General features: G+C 41.6%; 3 protein-coding genes across 3 annotated transcripts in view; 1 reads left to right on the top strand and 2 right to left on the bottom strand.

The window, feature by feature from the left end:
• On the top strand, positions 1-1,890 carry prlhr2a (prolactin releasing hormone receptor 2a). The gene is made up of 2 exons (XM_062418159.1): positions 1-461; positions 1,254-1,890. The coding sequence occupies exons 1-2, from the start codon at positions 1-3 to the stop codon at positions 1,888-1,890; spliced, it is 1,098 nt and encodes a 365-aa protein (XP_062274143.1).
• Positions 1,891-3,123: 1,233 nt separating this feature from the next.
• rab11fip1a (RAB11 family interacting protein 1 (class I) a) lies at positions 3,124-16,872 on the bottom strand. Its single transcript, XM_062418011.1, has 6 exons — positions 16,190-16,872; positions 9,891-10,327; positions 8,719-9,742; positions 5,665-7,452; positions 5,230-5,335; positions 3,124-4,724 (listed from the first exon to the last, which is right to left on the bottom strand). The coding sequence occupies exons 1-6, from the start codon at positions 16,537-16,539 to the stop codon at positions 4,521-4,523; spliced, it is 3,909 nt and encodes a 1,302-aa protein (XP_062273995.1). The 5' UTR covers positions 16,540-16,872; the 3' UTR covers positions 3,124-4,520.
• Positions 16,873-19,450: 2,578 nt separating this feature from the next.
• Positions 19,451-25,483, bottom strand: part of adgra2 (adhesion G protein-coupled receptor A2) — a 35,033-nt gene continuing 29,000 nt past the window's right edge. Inside the window, exons 7-19 of the mRNA XM_062418077.1 lie at positions 25,147-25,360; positions 24,837-25,001; positions 24,560-24,758; positions 24,304-24,453; positions 24,045-24,206; positions 23,666-23,866; positions 23,376-23,565; positions 22,639-22,847; positions 22,435-22,562; positions 22,222-22,345; positions 21,992-22,140; positions 21,149-21,238; positions 19,451-20,993 (exon numbers count right to left, since the gene is read on the bottom strand). Coding sequence (XP_062274061.1) covers positions 19,574-20,993; positions 21,149-21,238; positions 21,992-22,140; positions 22,222-22,345; positions 22,435-22,562; positions 22,639-22,847; positions 23,376-23,565; positions 23,666-23,866; positions 24,045-24,206; positions 24,304-24,453; positions 24,560-24,758; positions 24,837-25,001; positions 25,147-25,360 — 3,401 coding nt within the window. The 3' untranslated portion in view covers positions 19,451-19,573. The remainder of the gene's footprint in view (positions 20,994-21,148; positions 21,239-21,991; positions 22,141-22,221; positions 22,346-22,434; positions 22,563-22,638; positions 22,848-23,375; positions 23,566-23,665; positions 23,867-24,044; positions 24,207-24,303; positions 24,454-24,559; positions 24,759-24,836; positions 25,002-25,146; positions 25,361-25,483) is intronic.

Here is a 25,483-nt window from a genome sequence, read left to right as displayed (position 1 = left end):
ATGGAAGGTATAGGCAGTGGCTGGGCCGCAGAGCTCACCCCACCATGTGTGATGCATGATGTGAGCGAGAACAACACCAGTCAGGTCTTTGAGGTGGCGCTGCAGAACGGCTCCTCCAAGCGCAGCCCACAGTTTGTCGGTGTGGAACTGCTGCAGTCCTTCAAGCTGCTCATCATTCCCTGCTACACCCTGGTGGCTCTGGTGGGCGTTTTTGGCAACTACCTGCTCCTGTATGTCATTTGCCGCACCCGCAAGATGCACAATGTCACCAACTTTTTCATCGGAAACCTGGCCTTCTCTGACATGCTGATGTGCGCTACATGTGTTCCCTTCACACTGGCCTATGCATTCAACCCACACGGCTGGGTGTTTGGCCGATTCATGTGCTATTTGGTTTATCTCATCCAGCCAGTGACAGTGTACGTGTCAGTCTTCACTCTCACTGCTATCGCCGTGGACAGGTAAGTCATAATGAGCCTGGGGACTGTGGATAGACTCCTTATTTACATGCGTTTCACGGACATATCCTGTCTTGCATCATCAGATAAGCAAAAGCAAAACAAGTAAAAGGTTTTCAGCCTGAGGCATTTATTCAAAACTACTTAGTCACCTTGTTGCATATTCAACACAAATGCAGAAATAATGCAGTGGATAATTTGACACAAAATGAATCTCACCATCTCTCAAAGAAAATTGCCCAAATTGCAGTGGCAGATGTGAGTTTCTAGGACTGCAGTGACAAAATATAAGCATCACACAGTGTAGTGTTCATTTTTTTCTTTAGTCCTCCTTAAATGCTCTAGTACAAATGTAAGTATCACTTGAGATATTTCAAGCATAATAGGTAAAAGCTTTAGTATTTCTTTAGTGGGTGCTTGTGCTACACAGCAGATATAAAGCTATTACACTCAGTAGTATCCTATAGATGATAATGTTGTGTTTTCTCCAAATTCAAACCTGTCTCTGACTGAAGGATAAAAAGTATGGAGGATGATTTAACTGGCCATGGTACATTTCGCCATTGCTTGGGGTTTCAAGGTTTTGCGATTCTTTCACCAGCCAGTGTTCCAAACAGCCAACTTGTCTATTGACCTTGGATACTTGGCAGAGCTGAATTGGATTTGAGAATTGTGAAGCTCAGTAAATTTTTTTGTGCTGTCATTTGCCAGCTGGAAAAATGTTCTTTACCCAAGATAAACAGAACCCATTTAAATCTGATTTAAGAATTGAGGCTCTTCTCTTCTTCTGTATAGATACTATGCCACTGTGCATCCTCTGAAGAAGCGTATCTCAGTCATGGCGTGCACCTACCTCCTGTCTGCCATCTGGCTGCTGTCCTGCGGTCTGGTGGCTCCAGCTGTGGCTCACACCTACCATGTGGAGTTTAAGAACGAGGGTTTCACCATCTGTGAGGAGTTCTGGATGGGCCAAGAGAGGGAGAGGCTGGCCTATGCATACAGCACTCTCTTCATCACCTATGTCCTGCCTCTTTCTGCACTCTGCATCTCATACCTGTGCATCTCTGTTAAACTGCGGAACTGTGTCGTACCTGGCCATCACACCCAGAGCCAGGCAGAGGCTCAGCGCATGCGTAAACGCAAGACCTTCCGCCTGGTGAGCCTGGTGGTAGCAGCCTTTGGTGTCTGCTGGATGCCCATCAGTGTGTTCAACGTCCTGCGTGATATTGACATTGACCTGATTGATAAGCAGTACTTCCTGCTCATTCAGCTACTCTGTCACCTGTGTGCCATGAGCTCCTCCTGCTGTAACCCTTTCCTGTACGCTTGGTTGCATGACCGTTTCCGTGCTGAGCTTCGCAAAATGTTCACCTGCCGTCGTCGCATTGGCATCTCGGCCAATAACTGCGCCACAGCGAGCGTGGTGTTGTGAAGCTCCATAGATTTAGGCACAGTCCTTACTTCTTTGGACTGTAAATTACATATACGGATAGGATGCCATTAACCTGTGTGTTGAGACAAATTTCATCTCATGACACTCAAAGTGTACCCATGTGACCATCATAGTTTGCGATGTGCCAACAACTTTGCTCAGTTGTGTATAGGCCTCAGCCTGACAATCATATGACAGTCAAATGCAGTGCGTTTGTGCTGATGCAATCACATGGATCCGCCTGTATTTTTGTAAATAATAACATTTAACTTATTTTTTGAACTATCTCTTTCATATTATTGGATAATCTGTTTTGGTGTTTGAACCATGAATTTTTTTTTCTTTTCGCCAGACTGTTATCTAATTCATATAAAGGATAAGGCTCACCACAGTTTTTATATTCTTCTTATTGTCATATCCTATGAAAAAAACCCAACAATAAAGCATTTATCTATCTCCTGATAATTTCTGACTTCTTTATCCTTTCTTTTGTTCTCAGCCCCAATATTATTTATAAAAATATACTTAGAGCTGGGCATTGTAGATTTGTGTTATGCAGAAGTAAATAATGTAGTTTTTGGGTACATTTTTTAGCTGTGGATGATTAATTTAAAGAAGCACATTTAATCATCTAGTTGCACTTACAGTTTACATGTAGTACATAAACTATTTGGGAGCAATACCAAATAAAATACAGTGCTCATGTTAGTAGGATTAATTGTTGGGCTTGTCTTGGTATTTATTTACAATAAGAAACATATGGAATATCACCAGATGTAACATTAACAGCCTCAATTATATGTTATTCACTGTTTTAATCATGAGAGAGGAGAATGGCAACCTTACTAACATTTCTAATGTTCAAACTGTACTGTCACTTGATGTGGAAGGAAGCTATTGTGTACAATACATCATGCTATATGTTTCCATGGTTACACTTTTTTTTTTTTTTTATCCTCGATGATCTTAAGAGTCTAACTATCATGTGAAGGTCAGTCATCTTTTTTCATTTCCCAAAACGACCTTCTTTGTGAATAAAGCATGAAGACCAGTTGTATAAAAACAAGATATATAGTTTTATATATATATAATATATATATATAATAGACATAAAAAATGTCATGTGAATAATAAATAATGTAGATTAATATTACATTTATGTAGGTTTTATTTCTTTCAAAAATAAATGTACATAAAATAATTGTAACAGCAAATACAATCTGGTGAATCTAGTGTCTTTATTTCAAATAAAACAATATTTTTCGCATCATTCCTTTCAAATCTTTTACACTGGCTGTATAATTATTTTTATGTCCAACAAACACTCAATGCATCAGGCTGTACGTTCTGCACATTCTTTGAGCACTCAACCAGAACAACTATTCATCCAGCAAATCAAGACATTAAAGGCGTGTAAAAGGGTTTTGAAGGCACAGATCTGTACATTCATAAGATTAATATTGCTATAGTTTCTGCCGTGACATCAAATAATATCACATGAAGGCATAGATGCAGTGTTCATTCATTAGTGTAGTTCGATTACAAAGATGAGGCCGGCTGGAATTGACAGACACTATTACTGTTCCTGTGATGATTGGTTTGGATTATTATGATTATCATTTGATTATCATCATTATAAATAATGCACAAAAACAACAGTGATCAAAATCATCCTTCTTCTTCTTCTCATTATTATTATTATTGTTATAAGAGTTTGATTCTGTACTTGCATAATAGTTCAAACAACTTTGTGCACAGGCTAAATAACCAAACAAATGAACTACCTACCATAATAACTATGTGATTAAAAATGTGTACAGTAAATAGTAGCTGCTTGCTGTCATTCGTTGCTGGTTTTCTAAATAATACCTCATTGAAGCAAAAATAGGCACAATATAGTTTAAGGACTGGAAGACAAGCTGACATTCGACTGTGGTGGGTAAAAAACAAAAAACAAAGGGAGGAATGTTGTTAACTGACTCATTGAAAAAATACATGCTTGCCAAAAGGATCAAATAAAGAAATAAGACTTCAGTGGTGAATGATTATAGTTACGACCTGCAGCAATGACTAACAATTTATTGCAAATATACTTTTACAAACTACCTTTTGAGAGAATTATTACATTCTTACCTCAGGATGGTGCATGAATGATTGTATAATAGCATATAGATGATTGATCTTTACACATAAATAAGTTACAGAAAGCCCAGTGTAGAGTAAAAAAGGCCAGATCATAGTAAAAAAAAAAAAAAAAAAAAAAACCAACAGTTTGTGTCTACATAATTAGTATATCAAATAAAGCGCAACCTAACTTTCATCAAGTATGGTATATAAATCAAGCTGTTGAACATGTAACAAGTTTGTTTAAAGCAAATGTGAGTACCGTAGTGTCAAAACAAATACATTCATTTGCATATATAAAGATTTTGACTTGCTTGCTATTAAGGAGTCACCAAATATCACTTAGAGACAATTTCCAGCATTCTCAAACACATTTGACACAGACTCCATATTGAAACTAAAAAAGTGCATATGCTCTTAGTCTTACACAGTGACAACAGTACAAATATACACACAAAAACATAACTGGGACCTCCAGCAGGACTCCTCCTTTTGCACTCTTTACCTTACACTGGCTTGGAAAAGTTGAGGGCTTGAAGGATAGTGGGCTGCTCTTCGATAACACGGACCAGCAGGTTGTCTATGTACTCTTCGAGCTCAACGATCTTAGCGTCCTTCCTGGACAGGTCAGTTTGCTGCTTCACCACCAGCGTGATCAACTCTTCCTGTGTCAGCTGAGTGTAAGGCCCACTTTCCATTGAGTCTGCCACCTGGAGAGAAGTGAATACACTAATTAAAAAGTACACTGATATAACACACAAAAGAATGATTTTGCAGAGATGCCAGGTACCATTTACTTTTAGTGCTATAAAAACAGTGGGTTTTACTCAGTTGTCAAAACCATCTCCATGACAACAAAGCAAACTCCATCTGCTTAAGACCATGAAATATAGCTGAAAGCTTCATAAAATTAAAACATATGTCAAACAGCTATGGTCGAGGTCAAAAAATGAATCTACAAGCTCAAAGTTTTGCAATATTTCCTGAAACAGCTGCCACAAGATGACTCATTTTGGGCCGTTAGTTATGACAGACTTTCTTTTTCTCACAAACTCCATATTTCAGTTCTTAGAAAAATGACTACTTTTAAATTATGTTTAACGGTAGATTGCTAAAGTGACATTGTGTAATGTCTCCTGCAGGAAAATCCAATTAAATTACAGTGAGGGGAAATGTCAAATATGTTCTCAAGTATGTAATTTATGACAACAGTACCTTAATCTTTGCTGGAATGCCATCATGGGCCTTTATCTCTTTCACAGCAGGGGTGCTGATTGGATGCTGGGTATCAGCTGAACTCATGGGCTTCACTGGATGAGGCCTGTAAATAAAAATTCCATACATTACTATAAAGCCCTCAAAAAGGTAATAAAGGTCACTGCAAGTAAGAACAACAGGTAAAGAACAAACAAAGAAGAAATACTATAAAGCAAAAAAAAAAAAGGTTAAACTATTTAACCTAGTGTTCCCAAATAATTTCAAATTGCTAAAACTGCCAAAAAATCACAATATTTCAAAGATAATCACACCCAAGGTAAATCCCAACACCTTATTTACTTCCCTATACAACAGCAGCAGCCATATGCCACATTCAAATCTAGGTTAACACTCAACAAGTGAATACTTTGTAAGTAGCCTGTTCAATCTCACCTGCGTGGAGTTAAGGCTAGCCCACCTCCATTGCTATTCTGAGCACTGACAGGCTGAACCTCAGAGGGTGAAACCCATGCTCGCAAAAGAGTCTTTCCCCCAGACAACACTCCTGCCTGTGATGCTGGTTCCTCCATAACTACCTGGAGCGTCTCTGAGGAAGTCAAAGCAGACGGTACACTAAAAGCTTCAGCTCCGAAAGGATCCTCTCTGCCATGAAAGCTGCTTTGTGTTTTCACATCCGATTGATGCTTTGGAGAGATGAACTCATTTGCAACATCTCTTGCGGGGAGGCCTTTATCAGCCGTTTCTTCTTGATATGCGGGTTCTTCTCGGGATTTGGAGCCTTTCTCTAAGTGAGTTATTGAAGGAAGCATCTGTTTTCGCTTTTGTGAATTTTTTCTTTGGAAAGCAGGACTGAATTGCTTTGAATCGTCCTCTTTGTTCCTGTACTCGTTTTGTTTGTTTGAATTGCTGCCATTAAAACTTGTGAAAGGATCTGTCGGTTTAACTTGACTAAAGATTTGATCAAGATCACCTGGTGTCAATCCGCGATCTTCTGGTTTCTGCTCTTTCTGTACACCGCCAGTGAAGAGTTTATCTGCTTCTTGGTTCTGGCTCAGTTGTGCCCACGGGTCCTCGGAGAGAAGCTCAGTGTTTGGGAATGGGTCAAACTCAACAAAGTTCTCCTCTGCCTTCACGCCTGTTTTGTTTGTGTTGCTCATACTTGACCTGGATGATGTTTGGTTGTTACTGTTCATATTTTTGTAAGACAATACTGGTGTGACAACAGAGTCTTGCTCTGCTGGCTCTTTGCCACTGACCCTTTGCCTGGGTTTGGCTATGGGAGCATCTTTGTTCATGGTGACTGGCACTTTCCTTTGGTCATCTGTTGGTGCTGTATCCTGGTCCATTTGGCTGGTTGGTCTGGGAGCATTTGTTGCTATAGGCGGTGGTTGCAGCTCCTTTCTTGCTCCATCCCTGGACACCCCTGGGAGACTTCTTCCACTTGATGTGTCAGTGTTTTGAGGTCTCATGGCTGCAGAGGGATTGGGCCTCATAAGAGACTGGTGAGTCTGTGCCATGTTCTGGCTTTGTATTTGACCAGAGTCTGCCACTGATCTAGGTTGCAGAGATGCCGCTGGTTTAGGGGGAGCTGGGGCTGCTACTTTTTTTGATGACGCAGGTTTTGCTTCCAGAAGTTGTGTTTGATAATGCTTCTCTTGAGGAGGTGAAGTCCTATGACTGGGTTCATGCTCCTCTGGGCCATCCACACTCATCTCTGGACCTAGTAATTCAGGTGGAGCCTCCCGTTGTCTCTGATTGACCTCAGCAATTATATGGTCCCATCGAGTCTGCCCCTGTACTCCATGTCTCTTCTGGGGGAAGAGCGTTTCATAATCAGGGAGTGGTAGGGAGTATTTTTTGTCTTGCTGCGACCCATCTGCCTCAACATATCCAGGGTTACTGATCTCTCTGACAGGGACATGGTTTCCTCCAGGCTGGGTCTCATGTACAGGATGCAAGGGTGGCTGGGGGGCTCTTCTCTTCTTATCAGCCATGGTGGGTGAAGATCCCACAGATGATGGATTGTCTATGCTGCAAGGAGGGGATCCAGATGGACTTTGACTAATGTTTGCTGGAGCCAGAGATGAGTGAAGGTTGGAGAAAGTATCAGGCGACTCAGATGGGACACTAGAGAGGGTGGATTCATGGGTGGTTGGGGAGAGACACTCTTGACTGGGGCATAAGGAGTCAGTGGGTTCAGACGTCAGTGATTGAGCCCATCTGCCAAGGAGTGAAAACAAAGCCCTACATATCAGTGTGACCATCAATTTTCCCAACGTTACCTCCACCAATGTACAGCCCGTCACCAATTTAACTAGCAACTCTCAGATCAGCAAATTTGTCAAAAATAACTATAAATTCCCAAATCACATGTTGCAGCTCTGAGACTGTTCAAAATTGACAAAGCTTAACAACTTAAAATACTGAGAATAATCTGTGTTCCGTGACAACAATCTTTATTGTGTAACGGTTATGTACTGGAAAAGACATTGTTCATAAAATGGTCCACCATTTAACGTCAATGTGCAACCTGTAGACACGTCTGATCACGCCTTGCTGTTAATGTTTCTATTTTTAGTAGAGACTTGTTTACTTTGAAAAATGTACTTTCCAAGTTGAAAAGACAATATGACATTTTGTCTTTAATTAATCTACTTAGATTATAGTAAATTGTCCAACCTAGCCTTAAAATCAACAACATCAAAATCGATAATCCAAACACCTTTAGCTACTTAGGCTGCTGTCTAGCAAACACATTTCAAAGTAAATAAAAAAATACAATACCAAGCAAAACCACCTTACCATGATGATCTTTAAAAATCCACAAAAGTCCACAAACAACTCTAAAAAAAATCTAAGAAGAGAGCCCAAGTACCCGAGACGTCCACATATGAAGTCAAACTGTCTAAGTCACTCCCTTATGAGCTCTGTTCAGTCCACAACCTGTTCTACAACATCCCATCACCCTAAGACACACCCAGATTTTCATCAGTATGGAGATCAAACCAGTCAAACTGGTCCATCAACCGTCAGATGCAATTCCAAGTTTTTGTCATTCAATAGTCAGAAAAAGGACAGAAAGTTGTGACACTGTGAAGTTTCGTTGTTGACAGAGACGGTGTGGGGGGAGACTCATTAATCACCTTGATGCTCCTAAACAGTTATGAACATTTCTAACTGTGACTTTTACTGCAGCCTGGAAATCAAAGTTTAGAGAAAAAAAATCATGTTTTTGCTGTGAAATTTGTGTCCTGCCTTTTTGGTGCCTGCACATAATGCACATAACACTGAAATGTGACAGCATGTCCACTTGCAGGCCTATTGAAGACAGTATTCACATTCCAGTCCAGCAAGTCTAAGAATAGTGTGCCTGCAAGCAACCAGCAGAATCCCTCTGTGTCACAACACTGATATAACAACAACATTACATAACATTAATGCAGAGTCATTTTTCATGTAATAAAACCAAATAAGAAGAAGGCCTACCTGGGTTTGACTGCAGACACCTTTGCAGTGCGGTTGTGGAAGACCATGGCAGAGGGAGTTTGTGGGTTGCGGTTGGGTTTCTGAAGACCAGCTGGGCTTTCGTTACTGCTGACTCTAGTATCTGAGCTGAGGACAACATCCTCAAATGGGTTGGTGGAGTGGTGGGTGATTGGATGATCAGGATCTCTCGAGTCACTGTGAGGGGCTACTGTGGGTACTTCCTCTTTGGTTATTTGCTGTGCCTCCTCTTTTTTCTCCTCCTTCTTTCGGATCATTCCAAACAGAGATGTCAGCCTGTCGCTCATGGAAGCCTCCTCCTGTCGTTTCTGCTCCTCTAGTCTGCGATGCTCCTCTTCAAACCTCTCATTCTCAGCTGCTTCCAGCATCTGGTGTTCTTCCTCTTGCTTCTTCCTATATTCCTCCTCGTCCCTCTGTTTCTTCCTTCTTGCTTCATCCTCGAGGGAGTGTCTCTTCCTCTCCTGTTCCTCTTTGTACATGCGTTCTTCTTCCTCCTGCTGTCTCCTGGCCTCTGCCCTGGATTTCTCCTCTTCCTCCTGCCGTCTCCTGGCCTCTGCCCTGGATTTCTCCTCTTCCTCTTGCCGTCTCCTGGCCTCCGCCCTTGATTTCTCCTCTTCCTCCTGCCTCTTGGCCTCTGCTATGCGCCTTTCTTGTGCCTGCCTTCTCTCCTCCTCCTCCTCTTGATGGCGCTGTTGCTCCAGTATATCCCTATCTGAAGGCTGACGGCTGTGGGAAGGCACAGGTATGCTTTTGAAAGAATCTGCAGAGACATCAGAGGTGTGTTTCCGGACATCCTCCACAGATCCTTGGCCTGAGCTGTTAAGACTGAGAGTAGATCCACTTTTGGGCTCTGTGTCCTCATACACATGGCTGCCATTGATGCACAGATTGTTTAGGTCACTGTTGCTCTGCTTGGAGCGGCCCAGTAAGGAGAAAGGACCCTGAGAGATCTTGCTGTCAGAGCTGCCTGTCCGCTTGTGGCCCAAGAATTTGAATTTCTTCTTCACTGCGGGAGGAGAGACAGTAAAGTATGATGTCATTGTAAACATGCAAAACATTATTATTTAACTTGCACTGTGGCACAGAGGAAAGACAGAACTGTAAACACACAAACAAGAACAGCTTCAAGCCAGAGTTAAGAAAGATTAGGTTACCTTCAGGGGTCTCTACATTGAGGCCAGATGAGCGGCTGCTACTGAGAGATGAGTTCTTCTCGGGAAGCGTCCCCAGTGTAGACATGGACTGTGACATGTTCTTCTGCAAGTTTGATTTGGGAGCAAAGAGGGTTTTGAGTTTAGATTTCTTTTTCCCTCCTGGAGTCTGATGAAGTGAGACTGAATCGGCCTCCCCCTCGCTGTCTGTCAGGACTTGGCTCACAGACGGGACAATGGCCGAGGCAGAGTCGGAGAAGCCATCCTTTTTCTTCCCGCGGACTTTGTCTTTTATCTTGGAGATGCGGGAGCGCGGTTTGTCCTGCATAGAAAGGTCAAACATGCTAGCTGACATGTTGTTTCGCATGAACTGGAGATCAACTAGCACCTCCCCTCGTGCCTTGTCCTCCTTCCCAGACTTGTCCACCAGCTTGAACCAACTGCAGATGAGAGAAAGAATTAATCAGATGTTAAAGAAAGAATGTGCTCCATCGGCATTTCGTGACTTTCAGCTATGATATCTTGTGAACCTTCGTACACTGCAATAACCCTCCATCTTATCAGGGAGTTTGTCCCATAGCAACTCATCAACACTTAAGACTTATTTTTATTAATGCAAGATGAAAAAAGGGGCAACATGAATGTGAACCATTTCCACAAATGGCTGCCTTTGTATCAAGATGAATATTATATTAGTGAAAAAATGTATGAAACAAGAACCAAATTTATTAAGAAAAAGGTTGAAAAAAATGTATTGATTGATCCATATTGAAAATAATCATAATTTGTAGTTGCAACAATTAGTCGCTTAATCATTAAATACATTTGATTAACTGATATATAAAAATCCACTGGTTCCAGTGAATCTAAAATGTTATTTTTCTATTTTCTTTGGTCCTCTGTGATAGTAAACTAAATGTCTTTGGGTCTGTGGACTGATGGTTATGACAAGACAGGACATTTTAAGCTGCATCTTGGGCTTTGTGAAGCAGCAATCAGTATTTTTCAACATTTTCTGACAATTTATAGTCCACATAGAGAAAATAATTGAAAGGTTAATTGGTAACTTCAATTATCGTTGGCTGCAGCCCCAAATGACTGTAATCAAATTTCCAGAAACACAGCACATTTATGTCAGAGTCATATAAATTATTGAGCTGCTGTGTATTATTAGTTTTAATAAATACCAAGAGAGAAATGCCACCAAACAATGTTAATTTGATCTTGAATTGGGTTGTAAACTGTAAAGTTTGCCCCTCTCCCACTTTCACTGGGCCCTCTTTCCCAACATTACAATGTTTGTTAATTTATCAGACAAGTTACATAAACAATGGAATACAGCTCTCACTTGAGCAGTTTGTGTTTAACAACGTAATATTTTGTCAAAAGGCTTCAGTCCTGCTGTGATTGGGACAGATGGTCTGTGTTATCAGTGATAGTGACAACAGGTGTGCATCGTTATCTGGACCAAGCACTGAGTCACAAATTACTGTCAAGCTGAGGCACAAAGGACACAACTGTTCTGTAGTAAATTACATTTTGTATAATTTGTTGCACTCATACCTGTGTGTGTGATCACATTTTTAATTTTTTCTTCTTTTTTTTCTCTTGCTTCAGCTAAGTATTTTTGTTGAATTTCCCATGGTTCGGCCTCTGTTTCATTAATATTTTTAATAATAAACATCACAATTTTTGAATTTACTCCAGCCGACCTGCTTCATCAACATAATTTATAAATTTACCATCACCATACCGCACTATATTCCCATTATATAGGTTGGCAGCTCTACATAAAACACGTCAGCACTTCAGGAGGGGTTATAAGGAGTTAAATGTAAGTTCTGTATAAAAAAACGGCATAAATACATTTCCTGAAGAATGTATGACTTTGTCTGCTGTGTCTTGTTAGACCTGAGGCTAATACGTGTCATTAACTGGTTTACAGCTTGTTACACTTCCTGTTGGGAGCACCATGCCAACCATAGATAAAGCATGACAATTACAGCTTTGTTCACCGCCCCCCTCATGTCCTCTATGTTGAACAGGGTCAGCACTTATTGTCTGCAAGGGAAAGGTAGGAGTGTTCTGGAGAGCCCTTTAAAAACCATGCCAAAACAAGCAATTAGAGCCATTACATACAGATGCTTTCTGCTTGTATAATTAAAGCTTTGCTATTATTAGATGCCCTAACACTTTAGCAGAAGTGCCCATTATGATAAGGTTTTCCCCTTTTGAGCTCTATTGTTCCACAGCAGAGCTCTCCCACCGCTTCACTAAAAGTTAAGGTCACTGTGTTTATTTCTCTTTGATCATTGTGACCCCTGTAGGCCCTAAAGCTATTACACTTCAATCTGATGTTGTAACAGACAAACCGAGGCATACACATTATATCTGAATTTAAATACACATTACTAAGCAGACAATTATCTGCAGTTCATATGGAGTGCACTGCTCCAATATTTACTTTAGTGCCATGAAGCAGACATCCAGACAGGCTTTTCTGAGGATAGCACGCAGGAAACAAGCATGGGAGTGAACCAACATTCCTCAAAGATGCTCAAACATGCAGGGAGGCGCTGAACGTGATGTAATGAAAGTTGCACTGAGCCTAATTCAAACAGTCCTCCTCTCCAGCCCTAAACCAAGCATGCCAAGTCAAACAATCGCCAACTATGCCTAACCACAAGGAGAGGCAGATCTCACTTTCCCGGAGCTTATCAAGGAATTGCCTGCTGTTCCTTCAGGGTGTCTTGTCTATGTCAGTTGACTGTCAAGACACCATGCATTCTTACGGACAGTGTTGGGGAGACTTAAACTACATGTAGTTGAACTACATTCATATTTTGTGCTGCGTCAAACTTTTTGGGTCATTTTTTGTAGTTTAACTACTCAATTTACAAACTACAATTTTGGCCAATAACATGAAATATTTTTTATTAAAAAAAGACCTACAGTATATAATATACTTTTTATTTTACCATTATTGTGTTCCAGAACTTTCTTTGAAAAAAGTCATGAATCATGTCATGACATGCCAACATTGTTGTTCAAGACACACCGATCTAGAATATGTCTACCTATTTTTTATTACATTTTTTGTTGACTGATTTACATTTCTGATTTGGTATTGCGGTAGGATTTTCCTTTTCTCTTTATATTACCCAACATGTCTATAGATTACCTAACATGTCTATGGTGAACCTACAGTATGTTGACCAAAAATGTCAGCTTTCTTTCTCTAAAAAAATAAAACTGAGTTGAGAGGCATATTTCTGCTGGCATGTGAATATTTGTAGGCTATTATATTTTGTTTCATATACGCCACATGTTGATTTATTTAACGCTGATTTAAATGAGTATAAGTAGTTGCTAAAGCTACTTTGTTTTAGCTGTAGTTTTACAAACTACATTTCTCCAGGGGTAGAAATGTAGTTTGTTCAAACTACTGCCAAGCTGAACTACATGTAGTTTTACGAGCTACGCTTGCAAAGTAGCTTCCCCAACACTGGTTACGGAAAGGCCTGCGGGGTATTCATGTGCTGTATTGTTTGCATGAAATATTGGGCAGTGCCCCTGATGTGTGCTCTCACCGATCCTGCCGGACAGGTTCTCTCTGTTAACAGTCAAGGGCACTTCTCTGCCATGTCTAATGATTAACGGGAGGGTTCATGTTTGTTTGAGTTATGAAGGTGATTCTCATGTTACGTAAGCACAAATGTCAGAATGTGGAATATTTTCTGCTGTATGTTTACTAAACAAATATAGTGGCTCAAATGTCTGTCTGGAGCTGACTCTGAAAAAACAGCTCTGCAACGACTGGGACTGGTCCAATATTTGTGGCTCCAAATTACATAAAAAAACCCCACAAAATTACCCTCCAAACATTTATTAATTTGGGTTGGTGAGCTGTGAGAATTTGTTGCTTTTCTTTGTTATGCGTGATGGTAAATGAAGTGAATATTTTTGGCTCCATGATTTAAACATGAAAAGTTTTTATTTTCCCAGATTTTCTGATATTTTAGGGACCAAGCAATTCATCTAGCAATCAAGGAAATATGCGGGAGATGAAACAATAATGAAAATTATACCAAGATATCCATTGCAGGAAACGATTTACGAAAGACTGAATTGATAAGGATGACAATTCCTCATGTAGAAAATGCACTCAGGTCCAAACTTTATATCACTCTATACTGAATAATAGACTGAACATAAAACTCCCAGCCGCTGATAAATTCAAATAAGTGGCCAGACATTCTCATTTCATCTTGAAAACACTGTATTGTATAGGGCCTACAGCAGAGCTCCCTTTCAGCAGGAAAACTAAGTCCTCAATGACACACCCTGCTCAGTATCAGCACAACAGTGGAGCAGGATAGTAATCTAACACCACACGCTTCAAGGCGAACACAGCAACATCCAATACCCATCCTGCGTACTGGCTCTTAAAGAAGACAGATGGAGTAGATTAGGCAAGAAGGGTGAAGGAATTCAGACTTGGAAAAAGCGAGCGTGAGGATTGAACTTTGCCACAAACTGCCAAAACCTCCTGAGCAAACACAAGATAACGTTTCAGATATGACGGTACAATAACCAAGTGTATGAGGTCATCGCTCAAGCAAGGGCAGCCTCACTTGAGCGATAACTGAGACCTCACCACCACCAAGACAGGAGTTCACCGGCGTGATATACAGTCAAAAGAGTCGATATTAAACCATCATTTATTTTTACACTTCTCTTACATATCAGGGTGTGTGTATTCACATTCAAACACTCATGCTACGTTTTATTTTAACTCTTGTTACACCCATGCTACGTCAAGCCACTGATGTCATCCTAGCTGAAGTGTAACGCATCTGGGTGTGAACAGACGTTTAGTGTATAAGCAAATAGCCCTGAGGAATGTGAAGGATTAATAGCAGCATTGTGAGAAAATGATCTAGATACGTTTCCATCACCACAGCTCGCAGTGACAGATATGGCTTCACACCAACTCATGAAGTTTAAGTCTCCGCCAAACGCTACGGTTGTTCCAGACACTTGTAAGAAGAGGGAGGGTCTGAATAGCTGGCTTTTGTAATTGTGTGGCCAATTTCAAGTGCATTATATTTAACCTATATTCACCAAAGGTGTCATGAAAAGACTGCATCATTAAATTCTTCTAATTAGACTTGACCTCATTAGCTGGACAATGCAAAAGGCTACCATTACCTATCCGAACAGCCAATCTAACTCAGGGTGAACTCAAGAGCACATTTTACTGCTAGGTTTCAAAGTTCATGCATGCTCTACAACATCAAGGCATGAAGTGTATTTTTAAAAAAATCTGTTGTTTTTATCAGTCTTTTATCAGTTTTACTACAATCACTTCTAGACATTTTATGTTTCTAAAAAGCTAAAACTTGATATTGTTTTTACAGATTACAAATCTCAAAGATAAAATGATAATGTTAGGTAAAACTACATGATTGACATAATTGCATGAGTTCAAAGAATGGGTCAAATGGTTCATGTTTTGGGCAATATCCAAATCACTGTTCGATCACTATGTTAATAAAAACAAGACTAGTAAAGTGTTCATACATGTAAGGTAGGGCACCTATTGATACTTTGTTATTGAAGGTGCAGTTAAAACGAACAAACAGGTAGAACAAGCCCAAGTTATTAGCCACCTACAAAACAAAACACAGTGTACTGAATATGTTTAACTAATCTTCATTCTTTATGTTGGGTTAGTTCATGTAACTGTTGTTGTGTACTGTCCAAATATTTGGACATGCTGTACTTGCTATGGCAACATTGTTCTTGAAACCTTTAAGCCAATAAAGCCCTTTGAATCTGAATTGTATTCAATTATTCCCACATGTTTGAAGTATTTTGGCAACACAGTCAAAATAGCATTTGGATTATTTGGCAGTAATTGCTCTTGAAAGTGTGTTTAGATCCAACCACTCAGAAAAGGCTGTCAGTGCTGGCTCTAAATAATTTAGGGAAATTAATATGACCAAGAGACAGGGGAGTAGTGGGAGTGTTTCCATGCTGAAGGATGAGACTTTCTGGCGTGACTCACTGTCGGTCAAATTACATTAAAGAAGAAGTTGAGCTAAATGAAGGGAAAAACACATTTAATTAGTATAAACTGGTAGATATCTTCGTGTAAACCCGTTTAATACTAACCAGTGACATCCCATCCAGGTGAGGCACTACCTAAATGAATGTTCAACTTTTTTGGAGCAGTGACACAAACAGGCTTTAAACGCTGTCAATTATAAAAACGATGAAGGCCAACAGCAGCCACTTACTCTGTCTTTTTGCGAGACTTGTTGTCGTGTTGATCCAGTAAGTTTATCACAGCTTGCCCCAAGAATTTGTCGAGTCCCACTTGGGCTCGATGCATCACTACGATGTACAGGGTGCAGCGCTCAGTGTTGCCTGGGTGGAAGAGCGGCAGGTCAAACGAAGCCTCCTCTTTCCACACTGGAGCCACACATTTCTCTGCCACGGAGGTAGAAAACTTGTCTTTGGACACCTGGATGATGGCATAGGCGTCGTTGGTGCCATTTTTGCCCTTGACTCGCAGGCTCCGAGCTTGATGCACCGTTACCTGTACGCTGGTTGGGAACCACTGCTGGCTCTGGTCGGCCAGAGACATCGCGACAAGTCCGGTAAAGCTTCACCAAAAGTTACTCCGAATTGTCTTGTTAATGTGGAGGTACAACGTCGAGCAGTTGGTTAACCCTTTCCCGGTGTGTTTTTCCACCTTCGGCGTCCTCTGCGGCTGGGGGTTTAACCAGGTTATCTAGCTTGACTTCAAGTTCAGGAAGCTCCGGTTGATGGCGTAATACTTCTCCCTCCTCTTCGTAAAGCTGTATCTACGCCTCTGACAACACTTGTAGGGAGTTAACAGCTATTTAGCCAATTTAACGCTACTACTAGCTTGTGCACTGCTGTCAAGACATTCCTACGGTGCGACTAATTCCTTTAAGAGGCTTCAATAAAAAACAGTTAACTTCCTTTGCCACAGCTAAATTAAACAATCTACTTCCCTGATGTTTATGGGTTCCCACCCATATTCTTCATAGCGCTGTCTTATTGGCTAATACATCTGTCAGTATCTGTATTCAGTCGGTGATTGGACAGTGGAGGAGGCGGGCGTTGAGACATCGCTGACCGTTAACCAGCAATATTAGCTACTGATCTAGAGTCAGTTTACGTTCGCAAAGTCCACGGAGGCTTTAGGTAGGACAGAAATGAACACTGAACTCAGTCTAGTTACGCTTATTTACCACAAAAAGGATAGAAGATGACCAGACAAATAATTGTTATTTCTTTATTTTGGATCTGAAATTGAAAGGCATAGTTTGAGGTTTCTTAGAAATATATTACTTATGTAAAACAGGTTTCCAAAATGAAAATAAATCACGAGTAGACCTATATCTACACATACAAAATTGCCCTTTTTCTTCTTAAAAGGAAAGTTTGGAACATCAAAACTAACCCTGTAAGATTCCAAATGTGAGGTGTTGTTTGTTTGAAGGAGCTCAAGAACAGCATGTCCAGGTTATGGCTGATCAAATTATTTCAGGTGGTCTAAATTTAAACCCATAAATGCCCAAAGTAATCCAGATTTAAGTAGGTTGAAATCATTGAATCTTCCATCAGTCACTGACATCTTATTTTCTAGGCCTTCACCAAAATACTGATGTTGAATTTAGGCAAGATCCGGTTAACAGAGTAATGAATATTGTGGTGTAAAATAAAGAACAAAATATTTCACCATTTCACAGTTGCATGGTTTTTCACCAGGTTGTGTAATATGCAAAATAGAGTACACTTCACAAAAATATTTAGGGGAGTAGTAGTCGAAATTTGAATATTTAAAAAGTGATTGCCAAATACTTCATACTTAAGAAACATACTGTGTCTTTTTGACACATGTTAGGAAATTATAAATGAATTAACATAATTGTCCTAAAAGGGTCTAATAATGTTTAAATAAATATTTGTTTCACCTTGGATACACCCTACAGTTTGGAAAATTGTTAACAAAATAATTATTGATACAGATGCAACACAGCCACAGCCATAAGTAAGTGTGCATGGATACCAGCAGAAGATGCATGCAGTACCTGCACATGATGATATGGAAATTCATACTGAATTATGAATAAGAAAAGTCTCTTGTTTTCCATGAAAAGTTGAGCTCAATAAAAGTCCCGGACATACAGAATTGAGGATAATTTCCAGGTTTTACATTAATACTATTCAGCTGGGATCTGATCAAAAGCTTATATTGCACAATATACAATGATATGCACAATGAACTGACAGCATGTGGTTTTCTGGATTTCAAGACTTCCTCCCAAAGAACAATGGGGAAAAGATGTGACAATGAGTTGCATAGTAGAAACAATATTTCCTGCAAACGCAATTTCCTGAATTGCAGGTGTACTACATTACAAAAAGCAAAAATATGGCTTAAGTCTAGGTCAATTTCCTCAATTTTGAAGACAATATTTTAAATGAATTGATTTAAAAAGCTTATCTGCATGCAGTGCTGTTGGCCAGGCCCCTGATATGAAAAAGTGGATCAAAATGAAAATTATGTGAACACTGTTGAGAGATTTTTCATACTGCTAAAATTAAAGTGAAAAGGCTTGCTTATAAGTGGACCTCACTTTTATAATCCCTTCCAGGCTGAAAAGTTGCTCTGCCATCCAGGAGGGGGCAGCCATTCTTACTTTAGACCAGAATAAATCCTCTGGAAGTGAAAAGTGACTGAGCACTACAAGGTACTGTGTATGTTGTAGCTAATTATTTCCCCTAAATTTTATTCCTTATGTTTTTATTACACATGAAGAGCTTTGAATCAGTGCTGAGGGGAATACATAGAAATAAAAAAGAAACATTTTCACCATATATTCAAAAGTCTCGCATAGCTTTTTTAATTCACACAGAAATTCTGTACACCCAAATTCATCCACATACACACACACACACACACACACACACACACACACACACACACACACACACACACACACACACACACACACACACACACACACACGCATACACATACACATACACACACACACACATATACATACACATACACATACACATACACATACACATACACATACACATACACATACACATACACATACGCATACACATACACACACCTACACCCACACACACACAGACAAAGAACATACAAATGCACATGAGCACACGCAATTACTTGAAGCAAACATAAGGGTGAAAGGTCGTCCACAGATTAAATGCATATAGCTGTACTTTGGAAACGGACAATCCTACCTTCCATTTCATGCTATAGTTGATATGCATAGAAAAATCACAACTAAAACAATAAAGCTTTCATTAGACATCCAAAATCAACATTATATGCCAATTTCAGAGCAATTTGAGCATTTTTTGTGAAATGGAAAAAATGAAATCTTATTTTTTGAAAATGACAAATGCCTTGTTATTTTTTTACCATTTCACAGCAAACTCTTACAATGCTACAGAGGCAAAAGTACCAGTTTAGGGTCCTGGATGCCTTCATGATTTTATATCTTAAATTATATAATTATTATAATCAAGAGACCATTAAAACATAACCCAATCATTCAAGAGTCTGTTAAGGTCATGCATAGAAGTTCATGTATAAGTATAGGTTACACTGTGGTTTCGCTCTTCCACAAACTGCTCTTCATTCCAACAGAGCTCTGGGATTGGTCTGTGCCACTCATGTCCTGCTCCAGCTCTAGCACTGAGTTTTTCAGGGTGCCATTCGGGGCAGAGGCCCCTGGCATAGTGGGTGTAACACTGTTCAAAGGGTAGGAGCAGCGCTTAGCTTCTCGCTCTGAAGCAGCTGCAAGTTTCAAATTGTCTTTGCTGGCGCATCGTCTCTGGGCGCCGTGCATGGCTGCTCTGCTTGCCATTGAGGGTAGTAGGGGGAAAGGTTTGCGGCTCCCACTGCTGCCCCCATCACTTCCCTCTGATGGGCTGGTGGCCACTGACTCTCCCACCCGCTTCCCATTTGTCAGCGGGCTGGCCTGGCTCTCAGAGAGGCTATGGTGGATACTGCCATTCTCACTCGTGGCCTGTTTATAAACTGTGTGTGAAGAACTGAGGTGTTCTAAACCCGTGGGACCTAAAGCTCCAAGGCTGCCCCCACCTCCAGCTGTCCTTAGAGCTTTGAGACGATAGTGACCTCTTCCCTCACCCCGATGGTGATATTGGCTGCTCCCTTGTTTAGTTCTGCTACTCACTTTCCTTCTCTGGGGATGCACTGGGGCCGCAGAGTTAATGATGGGCAGAACATTGTTAGTTGGCTTTGTGATGTTGTCAGTACTGGTGCTAGTGTTGTTACCTGCAGGTGCACGTGAAGTGTTGTTTGGATTGTCTTGTGCCACCTGTAACAGGTTGGTGAGCTTGCAAGGCCCGGGGCCCACGCTGCTGATCCCACTTGGTGTGGATGATGACCTAGCTGACGAGGAGTTATGTGAGTCACCAGGTGGATGGCAGTTGATGAACAGTTGTGATCCCTGCTCAGAGGTCTGCACTCCACTTACCGTAGTGCAAGTGTGTGTGTAAGTAGACATGGGATGAGAGCGGCGATAGCCTGGGCAGCATGCTAGCCATGAGGCTTGCACATCCAGCCGTCGGAAGCAGTGGTGCACCACCAGAAACACCCCCAGAACTGTGGCAGCCAATCCATAGAGACAGCTAAACAACAAGCTAGTATGCCCTGTCAGCCACATTGCCATTGCTGCACAACACCATAGAACCACAAACAGGAAGTGGGTGGCCACCAGCACCATGAACTGTGTCTTCAGTGAGTACTGGTCCTCTAGAGCCACAGCAGGGTTTATAGGTCCCACCACTGAATCTGTGGAGAGAAGGCTGGTGCTTCCTGCCAGCGCAGGCTGGCTCTCAGTCACAGGAGAGGGTAGGGTGGTTCCTGTGCATTCTTTGGCCACACGGTGCCTCAGGCGAAACACAGTGCACAGGAAATAGATCCAGGTCACCAACACCACTAGGCCAGCTGGGACAAAGAAAGACCCCAAACTGGAGCGCCACACCAGCCAGCAGCTGCAAGAAGAAGAAAAGAAGTCTGGAGGGTCGGTGCAAAACAATGACATCTCTGTGTATTCAACATATCACACAGAATTATTCACTTCAGCACCAAACAAAACAACACAAAGTCAAGGGCCAAATGGCTCACGGATAAAAAGAGAAGTACTCACTAAGGGCTGTTGTCTCCGTAGTTGCTGACATTGACAGCTGCAGTGATCCCACAAATGATAAGAGGAACTCCATCAGCTATCAAATAGAACCTTGAATAACAGAGAAAAATACATCAAACACAAGTTCCCAGCAGCAATTTAAGATATGAAGAGCATTCCTTGTTAGTGTCACAGGATGCTGTATGACCTTTGGCTGCGACGTTGTTTTTCAAGTGTGCATGTCGGTGTCATTTTCCTTTTTGTATTTTTATGTCTCTAGCTGTCTATAATCTGGACAGAGTTGTGTGCTCTTTCATTCTTGTAGTGGGCAGAGTGTAACAAGGGTCTGTTTGGGCTCCACATGTCTGTGATTTATTGCGGCCTTGTGGGCCAGTAAGCAATAAATGGGTGGCTCGAGGGCCACTGAGGTCAGAGGCACAGTCTATGATTGCAGCGCTAGGATCAGAGGGTCAAGGTGAGGCAAGAGGGAGGAGAAAGAGATGGGAATATTTGGAAAGACAATGCACCCCACTGAATCACCATGCTCATATTTATGACAACCCCCTCTGCTCCTGTTATGTTGGTCTCATACATTCCTCCCCTCCCCCACTCTGGGTTCATCTGGGCTTATAGCCTTCTTTTATGCCTTCCAGCAATATTCTGTCATGTCCCTCCAAGGTTTCATAAAAACAGACGGACTATGGTTGTTGGGCACAATGACCCCCTTTGATGGTGCACAGTGGGTGGCCAAGCACAAGAACTCCGTCTGTCTAAAACATAAACCATATTGACAGCAAACAACAATCTCATGGTACAGGAAGAGGGTTAAGGTATGTCGTGGCTTTCTCTGATGTAATCACTGACCTGAGCATAGGTCGCTGAGTAGGTGGAACAGGAGACTCTCCCTCTGGCTGGCGTGGCATTCTCCACACAGCTTCTTTGTAGATCACCCTGGCACTGACTCCAATCCACAGCAGGGTCGACAGCGAGGAGTAGTGCAGGGCAATGCCCACCTGTCGCATATTACACAGATGACACATCAATTTTACATGCCACGAATCAAGGTGAAGACATTCTGTAAAGTTATAACTTACAGCTTGACAAACAACTGGGTAGCTGGTCAAACTAATCCCTCCTGCGTAGATGGCCGTTGTCATGGCGATATGGAAGCAGGTATTCAGTAATGTGTGCCAGCTTTTTCTTGATATGTGAATGGAACTGTAAGAAATGTAAAGAATAAAAAAATGATTAGAAATAATGAGAATAACAAATAGCAGCCTGTTTATACATTGGCACATGAGGAGTACCTGTGGTGAAGTATGTGTGTGATGATGATGGTGAAGAGGCAAAGGAGGAGCACTGCAGTACAGGCATACACCACAGGGTGGAGCACGCTTACAGAGATGGGTGTAGAGTTGGGGAAGTCTGGCACCTCCTAGGAAAAAAAGCTGTTACAGTAAAGTCTCATTGAGCCTTGGTGATGCAGATGGTGCATTAAATAGCTTTCCTACCTGCAGCACTGCATAGTTGCTAAGCAGAGAGCAGCGCATTGTGGAAGTGCTGCTATCACTGTGGACCAGCTGACAGCCCTCCTGGCTCCAGCCACCATGCTTCTCCAGTGCCTTCAGGCTCCACTGGGCTGCCATGGCGTCAGTGCCAGGTGACAAGTGGCGAAGTGACACCCAGATGGGCTCCGAGTGGTTCCACATGCTGCAGCCGTCTGTCACAGAGAGGAGGGGATTTTTTTTAAACAAACTGTACTGATGGCTGAGTTGTTTATTGTAAAGTCCATTTGTGATTCCCAATGCATTCCATGTTCCCTCAGCCTGTCACATGTTGTTTTATATTGACTGATGAGTTTCATTTCCCAGAATGACTCAACATCCCACAGAGACTGAGATTCTCTGTGCTCTCTTTATATAGGAGGAAAGCGCTACGTTGATAGCAGTTTGTCAAAGTCAGGAAAGAGTGAGTCGACAACAGTGATGTGCAAACTGAGTTTTTTGTTTACATTATACCAATGACAAATGTGCAAAAATGTAACCATATTGGGAGAGAAATGGTACAAAATGATGTGTGTGTTTGAAACTAAGACCCTTATTTTTTTAATTGTTGATGATAAACTAAATCTATGTCACGAGGCTATCAACAAAAAACAAGAATGAAAAGTTCAGAAATACAAAGTGTATTTAAAAAAAAGAAGTGTTTTAGAGGGAAAATAAAACTGTTTGTGTGTCTGTTTCCTTACCTAAGCCTACAAAGATGACAGGAGTGTTCACGCTACGTCTGCGAGAGTGTTCTCCAGTGTTGCTTGAGTTCCCAGACAGTGGAAAAAAGCTGCCTGTCCTAAAGACTACAAACTGCAGCTTACAGTCTGCAGGAGCATCAGGAGGAAATAGAGTAGCAGGGAGAGTCACAGAGGCCAGAGCTACCGAATTCTGGAGAAAGAGAGAACAACAAAAGACACATCATGTCACACAGTCTGTATTTAATGTTGAAATCCATCAGTACAACTTCAAAGGCATGCTAGTATCTCACCTTTAGGGGGAAATTGTTCAGAGAGGTGTTATGCGAGCCAGTGCTGCAGCGAAAACGAAGCTGTTGTTCATGTGCGGACTCCTGCATTTCCATTCCCAGATTGCTTGTTAACACCTCACGACGCTGATATGCAGTGCAGGTTATACCAGTGAAGTGGGCTGGTCGAATTAAGTGGGCCTCCATCACAATGTTCCTAGAAACCTGTACAAATCATAGTGAAATGAAGGTAAATAGTATTGTCTGTGTAGAATAATGTCAGTCATCCAGGTATGGAAAATATACAAACAAAATCATCTGGATTTCTATTTTACTTGCACATTTTTTGTACTTCCTATTGTACTGTTGAGTATTTTTAGGCATGATCAAAAAATATGCCTACCATGGAGAAGTCTTGAGCGTGGCTGTGTAGCTGAGGCCAGGCCAGAGTTTCCAAAGAGAGGACGATGGAGCTGCAAGCTCTCTTCTCTCTCTGGGCAAGAGTGAGGATCTGGTCATCCACCTGCATCAGGTTACTGCCCATCTCCACCAACACCTCCGACAACTGGGACACACACAAATATAGATAGATATATTTACAGCCAGAAACAAATATTGTTGTACACTGACCACACATACATGTATATAGGCATTTTTCTCACCTCTCGCAGCGGTCTGACATATTCCATAAACTTCTCCATCATTTGTGCAACATAAAGCACATCCACTGAGTCAGTGAAGCCTGCAGCTTCCAAGGTGTATGTGCGTACCTGATGTGCCACAGTGACGGCATTTGATGTATTGATAGGCCTCTGCAATACAAGAGCAAACGTATGAACAAGGTATGGAGTCATGATACTAAATCTGCTGTACATAGTGTTTACTGAGCAGGAGCCACACAGAAAATCTAGTACTGACCAGAATGAAGGTGTGTAGGACACGGGTGATGCCATTGGTGTAGTGACAGTTTGAATAGTCGCCCTCCTGCCATTTTCCAGAACGGTCACAGTAACGAGAGGCTTTTTTCTGCTCCATACCCCCCTCCACAGACAGGGATGAGTAACGCAGCTGAAGGCAGTACTGATGGGAAGTGATGCCTGCCAGAGTTCTTGGCCACCTGGGGTTTAACAGCAGAGAAAAATGAGAACACTATATTTTTAGGTATGTTGTAATTATCAACGTAACTATAACTGACCTGAATTCCCCCCGGTTGTTGACAACTTTATCTTCTGGACAGAAGGAGGCACTATTCTCCAGCACCACTATTTCAACACTGCGAGATGTGTTTCCCCGCCCAGTAGAAACCACACACTCCCACTCTCCACTGGCCTCCACATGTACATTGAACAGAATAAGCTCACTGGAAAGAGAGAATATAGACAGTGCATTATCATACATTATCACAAAATGCAATGGGTGTCCAAACTAGTTAAGCATTACTCTTTAAGTGTATCAATTCTGTCAACACATTTCTGCATCTGCCTGATTTCTTCTAGTTTTTATACCTGGTGATGAAGGTGCAGTCATGCAGCACGCTGTTCTCAAGCTGGACACCCATTTCTGGGTCAGAGGTCACCAGTTGACCATTGTGGCGCCAGTGCAAGGTGGTGATTTTGTCCACCAAGGCAGCAGTGCAGTGGAAGGGCAGCCGATCGCCTTTGAAGACCACCTGACGCTGAGCCGGCAGCAGCGACAGGGTGTGCAGCTCCAGAGGACCATCTGAGCGACATGGTGGGAAAGACGCAGATGTGGCCATTACACATCACTCTCAATTATTTCTGCTGCTCTCTCATTACTCAACCTCAGCTAAATGTTTCCACAGAAGCTATTATGAGTTTGCTG

Source organism: Scomber scombrus, chromosome 4 (genome assembly GCF_963691925.1).
Source record: "Scomber scombrus chromosome 4, fScoSco1.1, whole genome shotgun sequence".
Classification (NCBI taxonomy): Eukaryota; Metazoa; Chordata; class Actinopteri; order Scombriformes; family Scombridae; genus Scomber; species Scomber scombrus.
Note: the sequence above shows the minus strand (reverse complement) of the source record. Positions and strands in the feature narration are given on the sequence as shown.